The 15,449-nt window shown below is 33.9% G+C and overlaps 3 protein-coding genes across 6 annotated transcripts; all 3 read left to right on the top strand.

The window, feature by feature from the left end:
• Positions 1–1,397: 1,397 nt before the first annotated feature.
• LOC141689157 (mitotic-spindle organizing protein 1B-like) lies at positions 1,398–4,485 on the top strand. The gene is made up of 2 exons (XM_074493344.1): positions 1,398–1,551; positions 3,929–4,485. Exon 2 carries the CDS (start codon positions 4,000–4,002, stop codon positions 4,210–4,212), a length of 213 nt encoding a protein of 70 aa, XP_074349445.1. The 5' UTR covers positions 1,398–1,551; positions 3,929–3,999; the 3' UTR covers positions 4,213–4,485.
• Positions 4,486–5,865: 1,380 nt separating this feature from the next.
• On the top strand, positions 5,866–9,335 carry LOC141689421 (uncharacterized). 4 transcript variants are annotated; one of them, XM_074493703.1, is made up of 5 exons: positions 5,866–6,071; positions 6,237–6,260; positions 6,543–6,930; positions 7,018–7,218; positions 8,868–9,335. In XM_074493703.1, exons 1-5 carry the CDS (start codon positions 6,067–6,069, stop codon positions 8,946–8,948), a joined length of 699 nt encoding a protein of 232 aa, XP_074349804.1. In that variant the 5' UTR covers positions 5,866–6,066; the 3' UTR covers positions 8,949–9,335. The 4 variants fall into 4 exon arrangements, 3 of the variants coding, with proteins under 3 accessions (XP_074349804.1, XP_074349802.1, XP_074349803.1); XM_074493701.1 differs by having other exon boundaries at positions 5,868–6,071; positions 6,237–6,930; positions 8,868–9,333; XR_012562381.1 differs by having other exon boundaries at positions 5,869–6,071; positions 6,237–6,930; positions 7,005–7,218; positions 8,782–9,330.
• Positions 9,336–9,546: 211 nt separating this feature from the next.
• On the top strand, positions 9,547–14,510 carry LOC141693525 (putative SWI/SNF-related matrix-associated actin-dependent regulator of chromatin subfamily A member 3-like 1). Its single transcript, XM_074498661.1, has 3 exons — positions 9,547–11,133; positions 12,306–12,597; positions 13,450–14,510. The coding sequence occupies exons 1-3, from the start codon at positions 9,634–9,636 to the stop codon at positions 14,247–14,249; spliced, it is 2,592 nt and encodes an 863-aa protein (XP_074354762.1). The 5' UTR covers positions 9,547–9,633; the 3' UTR covers positions 14,250–14,510.
• Positions 14,511–15,449: the final 939 nt, after the last annotated feature.

Raw genomic sequence — 15,449 nt, 5'->3', positions numbered from 1 at the left:
AAAATAATTAACTAATAGCAAATGACTTTAATAACATTTATAACTTTTAAACTGAAAATTATTAATTTAACGATTGCATTTATTACTGTGCAACACAACGTTTATTTACTTTTAAATTAAAAAATTATTTTTTTAAACAATAACAAATTTATGTGTTGTATTTAGATTATATTAAATAATATTAAATTATATTTACTTTTAATTTGAACATTACTTTTTATCATAATTAAGTAATATTAAATAACTATATCGAAAAAGGTAATTGTAAGATAATTATCAAATAATATTAATTAATAATAAATTATCTAAAATACAAAAATATTTGGTCCATGAGATAAATATACAATTTATTTTATAAAAACAAAACTAATATGTTAGATTTTTATATCAAATAAAACAATACAAAGTTAGAATTATAGTGAGATATTTCATAAGTGATTCTGTTATTTTTAACTATATAACTATTTTTTGAATTTAATAGTATCTCATATTAATATATTAATTTCAATTCATGTTTCTCACGGATTATGAATTGAATTATCTACAAATACTAATTCGATATTTTTAATTGTGGGCCTGTATTTTACACGAGTTATCAACTATCTATATTAATAAGCGAAACAATGCACGAGGTCCCAAATATTGGTACTCACTATAAAATTGTACAACTATTTTTATAATTTTATGTAATTAAATCTCAACTAACACAAATTAACTTCTAGCTTGTAAACTTTATTTTTACTTCAATTTTATTTGTTAGTGAACAATCAATCGTCAATTTACTTTTAAATAATTGTATTAGTAGAAGTTAACAGGTTAGATTTATATAAGTAAATAACTAGCTGCATAACTAGAACTTTACGGATAAATTTCAGAATAACACTTAATTTCGACCTTTTTTATCTACATAATTTAACAATATTTATTTATTATATTTCGATATGTATTTTATAAGGATTATGAGATTCAATTTTATCCAAATAATATATTTATACTATTATTTTTAGTTTCGGGTTCGTGCTTAGCACGGGTTAGCAACTACTCCCTAGGTTTCACCCAACTTTTATCGTTTCTAAGAGAGTGTCGAGTACGCATTTTAAGATGAATATAAATTATAGTGCTATAATTTTTTTAAATTTTTTTACATATAATATTTAAATTTTTATTTAAAAAAGGAATTTTTTTAAAAAAGGTTATAGACTATAATTTCTATTTATATTAAAATGTGTGCCGAACATTTTTATAAAAAATATAATAATTGGAAGAGGTAGAGGGAGTGATATTTTAAAATAAATTTAGAGGGCCAGTTACAAAGTCAAATATATTACTGGCCTCCTGACCAGTTTTTTTTACTGGATATCAGTTTAGGGCCACAAAGCCCAACTCACATACATAAAATATCTGACTACAAACCAACTAAAGCTTAAAGGCCTGCCTCACTAGTCGTTATCCATTTTACTTTTACCCTTTTTAGCCCGATCCGAACCGCCCACTTCATTTCTGTCTCCCAAATATTCCGGTGAAAGATCGGAAACCCCGTCCATCCTTCAGGTACCTGTACTTCTCCCTCCCTCCCTCTCTCCCTCCCTCTCTCTCTCTCTCCCTCTCTCGCCCCCCTGTATATAGTACTGTTATATGTAGTGAAAAAGGGGATTAATCTTTCTGAGGTTATGGCATTTTGTGTGTCGTTTGTTTTTCAATTTCAATTTTTGAGGTTGTAAATTGCACAACTAATCTTACAGAAATGAAAAGTAAAATCATTCGTTTGGTGAAGTAATCTCCATTTTATCATTAAGCTAACAAACTTCTTTTACAGAGTAGAAAAGTGCAGAAAAATGAAGAAGAAGAAGTTTGTTAGCTTAATGATAAAATGAAGATTACTCCACCAAACGAATGATTTTACTTTTCATTTCTGTAAGATTAGCTGTGCAATTTACATGGTATCAGAGCTTAAGCTGGCGGGAGGACTAAAGTTCGATTCCCGGTCACCCCAACATTCTCACAATTTAATATGGACACTAAAGGCAATTAATACCCCAAAGATGGGTGCCGATGTTCCACTTTTTGACCCATAAATGGGCTTTCGAGTGAGGGGTAGTGTTAAATATCCTCTAACACCTTAAGGTTTTAGATGAGCTGGTTACTCAAACCTTAAGGTGTTAGAGGAAGACCCCAATAAGATCATATATTTAACAGAGGTATAACTGATTATCCAGTGCTTGAAAATTTGATAAAACATGGAGTTGTTGTGCTGAAGTTTCAATAAAGCTGTCAAGATTATCATTTATCTATTTATTGCAATACCCAATCCCTTTGTAATTTACTTGAATTTAGAGAAGTTCGTTTGTGTGCTTAATTTATGCTTTGAGCCTACGTCTTTAAGTACCATGTTGTGCTGCCCATTAGCTATTCTTTTTGAGTTTTTAAAGCACTAGAGGTTCGTAATTGTAACGGCCTGCATTTTTTCACTATTAGTTGCAGCAATTTTTGTATAATTTAATACTCTAAAACTAACTTTTCATATACCAATCAAGACTTCAAGACCATTTTTTAATACAAACCGACGCCGTAGGATCCTAGAGTCTTTTTTTGTGTAAAGCTCCAACAGTGTGTTTGCAAGAAATCTTACACTCCAAATTGTCTGAATCAAAATAAATCACTGAAGAAGGCAATTGTAAATCTAAATTCAGTCTAAAATGCAAAGTAAATCTTGACAGAATTATAATCAGTAATAAATACGGTGCGCCAATGGGATAATTCAATGGTCTCTAAGGCCTGTGTTGCCTAGTGCACAGAACCAAGAATCAAATGTTAGCGGATTTTAGTGGTGGCTCTCACCGAATGGGATAACACTTAGATCACATTGAAAGCAGGCACAAAATTCTCCCTAGGAAGGTATCCGAGGTTAGTGCCTGAAATATATGCAAGAATCTAATGCATAGAAATACAGTATTTCTTCATTAGCAGTTGCAAGAATCATGTATCCATATCTTATTCACCTTACCGTAAATGACAATTCAAAGAAAATTTACTTGATTCGAATCTCTACAAAAGTTAAGCAATGATTTAATAACAAAGAATTTAGCAAAAACATGATAGTTGTTAAAACGAATCAAGTATAGTTTGATATTATGTAAGATACTAGAGTTTAGAGATTAGAATATTATTAGCAGATATAATAATTTTACTAAATTAGAGCTAAAAACTCATTTGCATTATACTTTTTAAATTGAAACTAGGATTTAGAGATTATTTGTCTTTATTAGCAATTTTTAACACAAAATTAAATCCGGAAATTCATTCTGGGGCTGTTTGGGTAACTACTTATAAGGGGCTTATCTCTTATAAGTCCTTATAAGTATAATTTGTAACTTACAATTTGATAAGTTGTAAGTTAATAACGACGTGCTTTTTTTCCAATTTTTTTTGATTTTTTTGCTTTTCTATTAATTTAAATTTTAACATATTTTGATAAGTAATTTATCCAAACACATATGTAACTTATAAGTATTGATCTACTTATCACTTATATAGCACACAATCATTTTAACTCATAATTTAATTTTTTAAGGTACTCCAAATGAGCGCTCTTTCTCACACGTTCGTTACTTTTTTTAGTGTTTTTAATTGCTTTTGCCCATTTTTTCTACTGCTAACAATTGAATATTCTTGGTAGTATACTTCTATTTATCTCTTATTCTGTTTGCAACAAAGTACATCAGTCCGCTATATGCTAATCAATAGCCTTGTTGTAGTCCTCTCAAATTACTCTAATCACACATAAAATTAGTTATGATATTGATATCAAAACCAACATATTAGTATCTTACATGGAAAATACCACTGACTTCTTTTCTGTTCTAGACTTCTAGCGATTGTTATCATCACTTGTTGTTATTGTTTATAACTGTATGGTTTTGTCTTGCAGGCTCAGTTGCCAAACTACACTTCTCTGAGAAGGAATAAAAAGACTTGTCTGTCTGACATCTTTGACAGCGTATGGATCCAGAAGCTTCTCGTACTGCTAGGGAGTCTCTTGACCTGGCATTTGGCATGTCAAACATTCTTGAGACGGGTCTAGATCGTCACACACTCTCTGTTCTTATTGCCCTCTGTGATCTGGGTTTGAACCCCGAGGCACTAGCTGCGGTTGTGAAGGAATTGCAAAAAGAACCTTCATCCTCCAGTGGAGCGACTCCATCTGTTACTTAGATTACTAGATATTTTGATTTTTTTCTTTTTCTTTCTAGCAAACATTTCCATGTAACAAATTGTCTGAGCTCATGTATGTACATGTTTTTTTGGGTATGTTGCTGGACTCAAATCTGTATTACCCTTGCAACTTGTGATCTGGCTGGCTACTGTGTCAAGCCAGCCCAGTAGACCACCCACCCTTTGATAAACCTGTCATTTCTAGTCGGAATGAGATTATATGCTGTGCCCCGTGCTTCTTGGATCTGGATGCAATGAAATTTTGTTCAGTCATTTTATTCCATTGCTTTACTATTTGACTCCATTTGGGTGACGTAAAGACTCCATAAAATCTCATTAATTTATAATTTCTTCTTCCCCAAGTTGAAACAGTTGCTTTGTAAATGATTACGGTACATTTTAATTAATGGTTTTTAATACTGTCATGATGGATATCAAAATTTAAAAATTCGAACGTCAACGGATTCAAATCGATGATAGCTAAAATACCACTTTTTCTATATGATTTGACAAGAACACAACTTTTGAAATTTTTGACGAAAAGTACCGGTATACTACGTATTTACATCATGTTATTTTAAAAATATATTTTTTTAAGTGAAAATAAACTACACTCTTTGCAAGAAAAATGCCAAACTTTTTAGCTAAAAATCTATTAGAAATAATTAAAAATCACTTAATAATTCTGATTCTGAATACAGAAACATTAATTTTTAAAATGAAATCAATTAATAATTCTAATTCTGAATGCAGAAATTCTAATTTGTTTAGATATCAATTTTTGTGTTGCAATAGTCTAGAGGTGCACATGGGTTGACGAAACCGATCAAACCGACCCTATTTTCGGCCGATTAAACCGGATCGTTATAACCCGATATTAGGTTGGGTTAAAAATACGTCAACCCGACTTTGACAGGTTGGATATGGGTTTTAAGTTATTTTTAAATAACCCAACCCAACTCAACCCAACCTGATTTTTTAATTTATTCGTATAAATATATAATATATACATTTCTATTTTATACATGTGGTATCACTATGCTGGTAAATTAGCTAATATTTACTTGATTTCTTTGACTAACAGGTATTTATTAATCAAAGTATTCTGCATTGCTTTCCTGCTAACATTTCTTTAGTGCATTTGATGTGCATGTAATTTGGCCAATTCTGTATAAACATCCATATTCATTTACTTTGCAAGCACTGTTTTGACAAACTTCATTTACTATTGTTAATGTTATAGCTAAAACCTTGTCTAATGTAATTGTTGAACTTTTAAAAACCCGTTTAACCCAACCCAACCCGACATACAAGAGGTAGGGCTGGGTTGTGTTTATATTTTTTATAGGTCGGGTTAATAATTTTCAAACCAATTTAATTGGGTCAGATTGCTAAAATATCTCCAACCCGACCAACCCGACCTAATGCACCCGCGAATAGGTATACAATTCCATAATGGCCTGTTTGGATAGCCTTATTTCACTTCAAATACTGGATTTCACTCAAATTTGTTGTTTGGATAGATGACAAATTTGGATTTGTATTTGTATTTGGCCCAAATTCTACCCATTTAAAGTTAAAGTCCATATCAGAGTATTTCAAATAACAATTTTAGATATGTCATTCCAAATGAAAAATAGCCCAAATATTTAACAATTTTAGATATGTCATTCCAAATGAAAAATAGCCCAAATATTGGATCGGGCTACTCACTCACCCTCTCTCCTCTCTCTCCACCGTCTCTCTCCCCCTTATCCCTCTCTCTCTCTCCTCTCTCTCCACCGTCTCTCTCTCCCCCTTATTCCACTTATCCCTCTTTTCGCACTTCTGTTTTTACTTAATCCATCAATCAACATGAGGTATGTTACATGTGTTTGTGTATCTATACATATCACAACAAATTGATTCAATATATACACACACGAATACTTATTGATTTCAATTTTTCTCACTCACGCAAATAAATTGATCAGGTTTATATGTTTTAATAGGAAAATAATTGATTTTATTGGTTCTTTTTGCAGTTCAAAAGAGAAATCAGCTCAAGAGTTAGTATTTACACATTTTCCTCTTTATATTTTCTCTCTATTTGTAATTTGTAATTCTGCCTAACTGCTGCAATTTTTGATTTTAATTGAGTACGTCGTAATTGGATTAAGTTAATATTTGTTTATTTTTTCTAACTGAAAACATAGAAAATTTCATGTCTCTAACGTTTTACGAAAGCGTCCAAGGGATAATGTTGACAATGAAGAGGATATGGAATTAATTATGTTGGTCGTAGGTTTTATTCAAGTCGTAGTGACAGCATCTTATGGCCAAAAATATAGGTTGAAGGAGTTAACATGGAATGCTTACGAGCGTTCTCATATTAGGGCTACTTGGATGAATACCTTAAAAATTGATAGGAGATGTCGTGATGAATTGCGTCTTGATATACCTCGATTTGAAAAGTTGTGTCACCTTTTAGAAACTAAGGGTGGGTTAGTAAGTACAAAACATGTCACTGTTAAAGAAGTTGTCGCTTTGTTTCTTCATATCCTAGCACATGATTTGAAAAATAGAACCATACAAGCTATTTTTGCACGTTCTGGAGAGACAGTGAGCCGACAATTTCATATAGTACTTGGATCATTACTCAAGCTTCGGAAGGATTACATAAAGAAAGTAGACCATTCCACTAGTTATGTTGATGATAACCAGTGGAAGTGGTTTGAGGTAATCTAAAAGTCAATTTCTAATTATGTATGTAAAAATCAAAGTGTCCATTATTAAATAAGAACTTTATTTAGGGTGTTGTTGCAGCTCTTGACGGGACACATATCAAGGTTTGAAATGGTTATATTCGCCACTGTGGATAATGTGAGGAACCGAATCAAGGTTTGGAAGAAACACTATGCTATGATAACTGAGATTCAAACTTATACCAAATTTAAGTGGGATGAAGAAAATAAGATGCTGGTGATACCGATAGAAGATCTTGCAAAATGGAAAGCTTATTGTGAGGTATTCTATATCTTTCCTGATTATATTTCCTGTATTATCTTACCTGAATAAAATTATCATGCAAACAGTTGCATGATATTCTTGTTTGCAATTTAAAGCAATCTAGAGTAATACTTTTTTGCACACACATATCATAGCTAGTGGCAAGATGCTCTCTGCTCTTAGCAATAGTGAATCTGATTTTTAAAAAGAAAGTTTAACCTACGTCTGCTAGGAGGTCAAGGTAGTAGGGGTTTTGTGCTTACACTATTTGCATATTTGAAGATTCTGCAAGCCAAGTCTCATTCAAGGAAGATTAATTTGGCTTGTAAAGCTTCTTACTGAGACAAGTTGGTCAATTTTTAGTTATGAGCAGCTAAATCATGTTTCTCAGATTGAGTATATTACTTCTAGTGCTCTTGATTCACAAAATAATCTATGCAGACACAAGAATCAAACCTGATAATTATACATGGTAATATACTATTATATCAAGGTCAATTTAAATTGAAATTGCAAGCAGATAGGTCAAGTACAGAACTGTATTATAAATTGCAAAATTAGATGTTAAAAATTATCAACTACTCTTAATTTTATCCTGCACCTCAGCCAGATATTATTGTACAACAAGTTTCCGACCTCAAGACTGGTTCAAGTCAGCTGTTAAAGTATCAAGTCTTGTTATGAGAGCCCTCTTCAAGGACTTTTGTTTTCGAAGGAAGCAACAAATATTAAGTTGAGCAGGCAACCAGTGATATAGATATGCAATTTTACAATGAACTGGACACGAAAGTGTATTAGTTGAATACAATGGAGGTCTGGGCTGACATGTTACTTTGATAATCTCTAAATGTAGTGAAGTTTGGTCAAATATATGTAAACCAAGTGATATAGATGAAATGATTAATAGTGATGTTTTGAATACCTACTGGCTTAGGTACTCTCAAATATATGATCAAGTACATTGATTTCACTTGTTTATATCAGTATATATAAATATGAACTTGGTTTTATTTATTTGGTGTTTTAGTCCTTTCCCTAACACATATACTAGTATCTACTATTACGCTGCATGGACAAAAGTGATTTTACATGAAAAATAGCATACCAGCCCCATCAGTACTCATCCTTTCACCTGTATATGTTGCATGTGCTAAAATGATTATATCTCCGATAGATAGTTACACACGTTGTATTGTCTATTGTGAAAATGGAACTCCCCATCTTACTGAAGAGGAAGATATCAGTACCCAAAAATCTTTGCCCTAGTGTTTAGACCTCATTCTTAATAACAGATCGTAGAAGTTTAAAGGCTCTGCAGACTGCAGAAGCATATTATGGTTGGTATGAATGTAAATAATCAAATGAAATTGGGTGGAGTGATTATTTTTTCTGTTTTGCCCTTTGTGCATATCTATGGTTCCTTCTCTTAGAGTACTTTAAGTTGTTAGATAACTTTTTACAGATTTTGTTTAATGCTTGCTTCTGATCTAATTCAAATACTTTACTATTTCTTTACAATGCTGTGTATAATGATTAATAATCATTCTGCTGATTTCTTTGTGTTGTGATTTTCTTGGGCAGGGAGTTCCACACGCTTCTGCCTATCAGATCAAGCGTATATATTTGTACTTTATTTGCCTCTGATAGAGCTATTGGTGATGGTGCAGAGCAGTATGAAGAGCCGGCAACCGCAATGGAGCTCGAAAATGAAGTTGTTAGCACTGCTGAAACGGGTTCTGGTGAATTAAATAAAATGCAAAAGAGGGACCGTCTTGCTGATGCCGTTACTAGTTTTGCAGAGTCATTCAAGGAATACTTGAGTAAAGCAAAAGAACCACCACGACCCACCTGCAAAGAAATATATGAGGTCGTATCTACAGTTGATAAAATCACAGATAATGATGCTATGAGGGCTGTCAAGAGGTTTGTAAATGGACAATTTGACGAGTTCGAGATGCTGAAAAGTTTACCCGATGATAAAAAGTTGGGCTGGATCTTATTGCTTATTAATGATTAGTTATTTTTAAACATATTTTAAGATTGTGTTAAAAAATTCTGCAGTTCAGGCGTATTTGTGATTGTTTACTGATGAATTTTAAGTATCTAAGTTGAAATAAAATTCTACTTATTGCCAAACAGTATTGGTAATTTGAAATTCAGGATTCGAAATTCTTATAATTACCAAACAGGTTATTTGTATTTGAAATTTCAAAATTCAAATTCCACATTTGAATTTCAATATTTTAAACGCGTTTCCAAACGCTTCCTAATTCTATTTACTGCGGTGTATTTTAAACTCATCTGCAGTTACTTTTTGTTTCGATAAACCCGCCTTTACATCTTCTTTGTCCTCCCATTTCAAATACAAAAACTCCCCAACGACATACACAACTTTAAACCCCTCTCTCTCAAATTGCACACATACGCTACAATATGGCCGGTGAAGAAGACATCGCCAGGATCACCGGCGGCGACACCGACCCCAATCTTGAAGAAACCTACATGTTAGGGTTTATCATCGCCAACATCGTCGGCACTCGACACTATTCCGGAAGAATCAGCGGTCGACAAAACGTAGGGTTAGTTCGTGAGCCATTAAACCGGTATGATTCTAACGCAATTAAAGTTTTAAATACAAGGCATCATCAAGTGGGTAATATTGAACGTTCTGTGGCTGCTGTATTAGCCCCTTTAATTGATGATAATTCGATCAAAATTGAGGGGATTGTTCCTAATAATAAAAAAGGGGGCAATTTTTATAAAATTCCGTGTCAAATTCATGTTTTTGCAAGTGGGTTAGAGATGGATAGGGTGTATAATGAGATTGTGGATGGTGGGTTGCAGTTGATTAGGACTGATGAGATGGGAATTGGAGTATCGGAAGCCGCGGTTGTGAAGGAAGGTGTGGTGGATGATGGGAAGAGGTTGGATGAGGTTTTTAAGGGTGTGGAGGAGGTGGGGAAGTTGGAAGTGATGGAGGCGCCGAGGGAAGTGGTTAAGTCGGAGCTTTTTTTGCATCAGAAGGAGGGGTTGGGTTGGTTGGTTGGACGAGAGAGGGAGGGTGTGTTGCCGCCTTTTTGGGTGGAGAAGAGTGATGGTTTGTTTGTGAATGAGGTTACTAAGTTTGAGACGAGGCAAAGGCCCGAGGCTATGTGTGGTGGGATATTTGCGGATGATATGGGGATGGGGAAGACTTTGACTCTTCTTTCTTTGATTGCATTGGATAAATTTGGTAGTGTTGATAGTGGTGTTTGTAGTGGTAGAAATGCGGGGAGCAGTGTGGTAGATAAAGGCTGTGAGGAATCTAATGTTTTTGGTGGTAAGAAATCTAATCTTTTTGGTGGTAAGAATACGAAGAAAAGGAAAGGGGGTAAAATGGTGGATAATGTAAAGAAAAAGCAAAAAGGTAAGGGCGGCCTTAAGAGTGAAGGACTTTCCGTTGATAATGTCGTTGATTATGTCATTTCAAGGTCAACATTGGTCGTGTGCCCGCCTTCTGTGTTTTCCACATGGATTACGCAATTGGAGGAGCATACCAATCCGGGTAAATTGAAAGTGTACTTGTATTATGGAGACAGAACTAATGACCCAATGGAGCTCACAAAGTATGATTTGGTACTGACCACATACAATACACTGGGATCTGAAGACTCCTCAGAATCTCCAGCGTTCAGAGTAAATTGGTTGAGGGTGATTTTGGACGAGGCTCATATCATCAAAAATGGCAATGCCCAACAAACCCGCGCTGTTAATAAATTAAATGCTAAACGGAGGTGGGTGGTCACAGGAACACCCATCCAAAATGGAACAATGGACTTGTTTTCTCTTATGGTTTTTTTGAGGTATCAGCCGTTTGCAAATAAGAGCTACTGGAATACCTTGGTGCAACGGCCAATAGACATTGGGGACAAGATTGGGCTCTCACGTCTACAGGTGCATAAATGTTACTTCTGGTCTATAGCTGCTACACATGTTATCATTCTTATGCACATGCTGCAATTTACTTTTTTTACAATCCTTGCTTTTTCAACCTCCATGGATATGGCAGGTCTGGTTGATTGTTAACGTCCAACATGTACTGTTTAATATTGAAGTGGTAGCTCACTAGTAGTTGCCTTTTACCTTTTAATGAATGCCTTGTGAGTGCTGATTATAGTATGCCCAATTAGTTGTAACTTGTAAGTTAATTAGTTTATCAGAAAACAAAAACATGATAATTTATTTGTTAAAAAAATAACACAAGGAAGTGTGAATATATATCAATTATACTTTGCACTTAATGTCTTAGTAATTTGGATTGCATTGGCTGCTTGGTGATGTTTGTTGATTGTAGGTTGTTCCATGGTGAATTGGTGATTCAATTTTGGGTTCTGATAATACAATATATAAGGGCTGGTGACATATATTATGCATGCAAATTTCACTTGATGTTATGTTTCACGGTCTTACATTGGATTTACATTCAGTCATCTTCAGGACTTTCGTCCAGTTTTTGTGTGTATTAATTAATCCTTTTATCCCAGTTATGCTACACAAATATGTGTTTGTGTGTCACAATATTACCATAGGCGTTCATTTCCTGCTTTCTAGTTTTCTTGCTCATGTCCCACACCATGTCTTGCATACTAGACAGACAGGATCTACTTATTTACGAGATTCAAAGATAGTATTTTTCTTGTCAACAATTTCACCTAAATAATATCTTTGTGCGGGGTTCTGGAAAATCTTTTGGCTCGTAAAGAGCTCGCATTGTTGTGGTGTCACTGATACTCACGTTTCCATATGGTATTAGCAAGCTCTCTTTGATAGGGTATGAGAATGACAGAGACTTGTATGCTTTATTCTGTTTTAGTGGAGGTGGCGCTGCAAAGGGATCATCAGGTTGATAATGTTTAAGCCATAGAGCAATCAATGCTTTTATTTAGTATCTTGGTGGGGTCTTTCGTAACGGAAACATGTTAGATGGATTGTTAAAGTTCATTGATTTACCTTTGTTTTCATTTCCACTGTATTCAGTTTAATTTTGAGTTTATAAGTTTATTTTTAAGTTCTTTTATAGTCAATTAACTGAAAAAATCTCCATGTTATGTGCTTACAACAATTAGGCTATAGTGTCAACCATTTCCTTGAGAAGAACAAAAGACAGGGACTTAACTGGATTGCCTGAAAAGATAATGGAGATCTGTTATATTGATCTTTCTGCGGAGGAAAGAGAGCTTTATGAACGAATGGAAGGAGAGGCTAAGAGTGTTGTCCAGGATTACATCACAGCCAATAGAGTCACAAGCAATTATACAACTGTGCTTAGTATAATTCTGCGACTCCGCCAGATTTGCACTGATGTAGCCCTGTGCCCTACAGATCTCTTTGCATCTCTTTCAACCGGCAATATTGAAGGTATTTCACGGCGTTGTCTGTTATATAATCATTTATTCAAATATATTGACTATATAGTTTGTACAGCTCTAATACTTGTATATTTTCTCTTTCCTTGCAAGCATGCCCTTGGAGTTGGTTTTAAGATATATGTTCTTGTATACTTCTTCTTTCCTTGCAACCAGTGTGGCAATTATTCTTCTGTTTATTTTTTCTGTCCTTATTTGTTTTACTATAATAAAGGTTGGCAAATGCTTTCACTAGTTTCATTTTGTTTAGTGTATGAATGGGGTTTGTTAGAAATTTTAATAAAAAAGGATTACCATGACAATGTGCAGGAAAGATTAAAGTAGTTGCTTTAATATTAGGTGGGACGGTGGGGGGGGGGGACTTAATGAGGTCACATAAATCATATATGAGTTGCATTTTAGGGCCAGAACTCAACAGATTCTGGATAACTGGATTATTTGATCTTGTGATCTATATAGCTTCTTCCAGTCCCTCTTCCTTTTTTGTTCTTTGGACGATTATTTTGTGGATCTCAAAGCTGTAGTTATCGGAAAATTAGCTTTAGGTCGCAAGATTTGCAATTGCAAGTCTTCTGCATAACCTTGCCATCCTCCAATGACTATTCAAAATATTCTTTGTTTTTTTTTCTGTAACATATCTTTTGCTATACTAAGCTAATAATAGATACTTTAATTTTTTTATAATAACATTAGCTCATTTGTTTTTGAAAATTAGAGACATTTCTTCATTTGTTTTTTTATTGCTGTGAATAATAATAAGTACAATTATCCTTTGGCACCATCTTATTTAGCTGTACTATGTTGTTATGATAAACACTTACAAGAAAATATTGAATGGAAACAGATTTGACTAATAATCCAGAACTTCTTACGAAGATGGTTGCAATGCTAGAGGATGGTGAAGATTTTGACTGTCCAATCTGCATATCAACGCCAACGAATATAGTGATCACACGCTGTGCTCACATTTATTGCAAGTCCTGCATTCTCAAGACCCTAAAATGTGCCAAACCCTGCTGCCCTCTATGCCGACATGAGTTATCAGAGTCTGATCTCTTCTTTCCTCCACCAGAAGTCAGCAATGTTACTGAAGTTCCATCTTCCAGTAAATCAACAAAGGTATCTGCCCTCCTGAAACTTCTGTCAATATCACGGGATCAGGATCCAGCCAGAAAGTCTGTAGTATTCTCACAGTTTAGAAAGATGCTGATTTTACTCGAAGAGCCTTTAAAGAAAGCTGGATTCAAGATACTGCGCTTGGATGGATCTATGAATGCAAAAAAGAGAGCTCAAGTAATCAAAGATTTTGATGTTCCAGGTCCTGATGGGCCTACAGTTTTGCTTGCCAGTCTGAAGGCATCAGGTACTGGTGTTAATCTTACTGTTGCTTCTAGGGTGTACCTGCTAGAGCCATGGTGGAATCCAGCGGTTGAGAAACAAGCAATGGATAGGGTACATCGGATAGGGCAAACAAAAGAGGTGAGAATTGTGAGAATTATTGCCCGAAATAGCATAGAAGAGAGGATATTGGAGCTACAGGAGAAGAAGAAGAGAATGGCTTCAGAAGCTTTTGATAGGAAGGGTGGCCTAAAGGATCAGCGAGAGATTAAGATAGAAGATATTAGGACTATGATATCCTTGTGAGTTATACTTCTCAAGTCATCTGCATGTAGTATTACTTTTGCTATGAAGACTCTGCATGAGCTTGCTTTCTTTGTCTTTTGGTATTTACACTTGCTCTTTCGCTACTGGTATGCGAATCCCTGTTTTCAACTTACTGTAGGGTATACACTGGTATACTCCAGCAAAATCATTTGAAATTGGAATTTTATTTTGTATATATTCTATAAAGAGTGTATACTCTACGGTTGCAAAGTCATTGGAATTGAAATTTTGTTTTCTATATATTCTATCAAGCATTCACATAAAAATCCTTCGTACCTAGGACCCTCAACCTCTTTCTCCATTTTGTTAACAATAATAAACTTTGTTTTACGATTAATTAATTTAATGACAGAAAAATCCGACACTTTTACATGTTAAACGAGTACCATATACAAATAAAAATACAATTTAGGAATAAAAGTAGAACATGAAATCATGACTACTGAAGTATGTTACAAGTTGTACTTTTTTTATACTCGGACGTGATTGAACTTGACGGTTTTATGTTGTTTTTTAATCGTAACTAATTGAAAGAATGATTATACAAAAAACATGGCTTTCCGGTAGATTTGATAATTCGGATAACCTGTTCGGTTTCGTATCGGATTAATCTTAGATAAGATTTACTTCCGATTATGATATATTTGAAGACCATTCGGATCGGATCAGATATGATTCGGTTTGGGTCTAATTCAGATTAAAATCGGATAAAATTCGAATTAAGATTGGACAAAATTCTGTTCGAATTAAATTCGGTTCAGATATTTTCGGATCATAACTTTTTTTTCTTTAATTTTTGAAATTTAAAAAATATCTTTTTTATTTGATTTAGTATTTTTAATATAATGTAATGTACTTTTACAAAAGAATATGATTAAATAAGTATGCTATCATAAACCTAAAATTGCTTAAAGTATAAATTTTGCTTATTTAGGGTCATATTCGTTTCACCTAATATATTATTTGATTTTAATCGGTTCCAAGATAAAATGAAATCTTGTATTTCAGATCATTTTTGGTTAAATTTTCTGTTCGGGTATTTTTCGGATCGGTTTAAATCGATTTTTGAATAATTATTGAATCGTATGATTCAGATTTCGGATCGAATCTCGGTTTCATGAATTTCGGTTCGGTTCTTCGAATGCAAATCCATTTTGCCAGTTCCACTCGTCTCTGCAT

This window comes from Apium graveolens, chromosome 10 (genome assembly GCF_009905375.1).
Source record: "Apium graveolens cultivar Ventura chromosome 10, ASM990537v1, whole genome shotgun sequence".
NCBI lineage: Eukaryota > Viridiplantae > Streptophyta > Magnoliopsida > Apiales > Apiaceae > Apium > Apium graveolens.
This window is presented reverse-complemented; position numbering and strand designations above follow the sequence as displayed.

What these genes read in the sequence shown, in the direction of transcription:
- LOC141689157 (XM_074493344.1), top strand. Translation starts at nt 4,000, where the DNA reads ATGGATCCAGAAGCTTCTCGTACTGCTAGGGAGTCTCTTGACCTGGCA.
- LOC141693525 (XM_074498661.1), top strand. Translation starts at nt 9,634, where the DNA reads ATGGCCGGTGAAGAAGACATCGCCAGGATCACCGGCGGCGACACCGAC. An exon ending in TTGGGCTCTCACGTCTACAG is followed by an intron (nt 11,134 to 12,305) that starts GTGCATAAATGT and finishes TACAACAATTAG; the next exon opens with GCTATAGTGTCAACCATTTC. An exon ending in TTCAACCGGCAATATTGAAG is followed by an intron (nt 12,598 to 13,449) that starts GTATTTCACGGC and finishes GAATGGAAACAG; the next exon opens with ATTTGACTAATAATCCAGAA.
- LOC141689421 (XM_074493701.1), top strand. Translation starts at nt 6,472, where the DNA reads ATGGAATTAATTATGTTGGTCGTAGGTTTTATTCAAGTCGTAGTGACA. An exon ending in ACCAGTGGAAGTGGTTTGAG is followed by an intron (nt 6,931 to 7,017) that starts GTAATCTAAAAG and finishes GTGTTGTTGCAG; the next exon opens with CTCTTGACGGGACACATATC. An exon ending in AATGGAAAGCTTATTGTGAG is followed by an intron (nt 7,219 to 8,867) that starts GTATTCTATATC and finishes GTGATGGTGCAG; the next exon opens with AGCAGTATGAAGAGCCGGCA.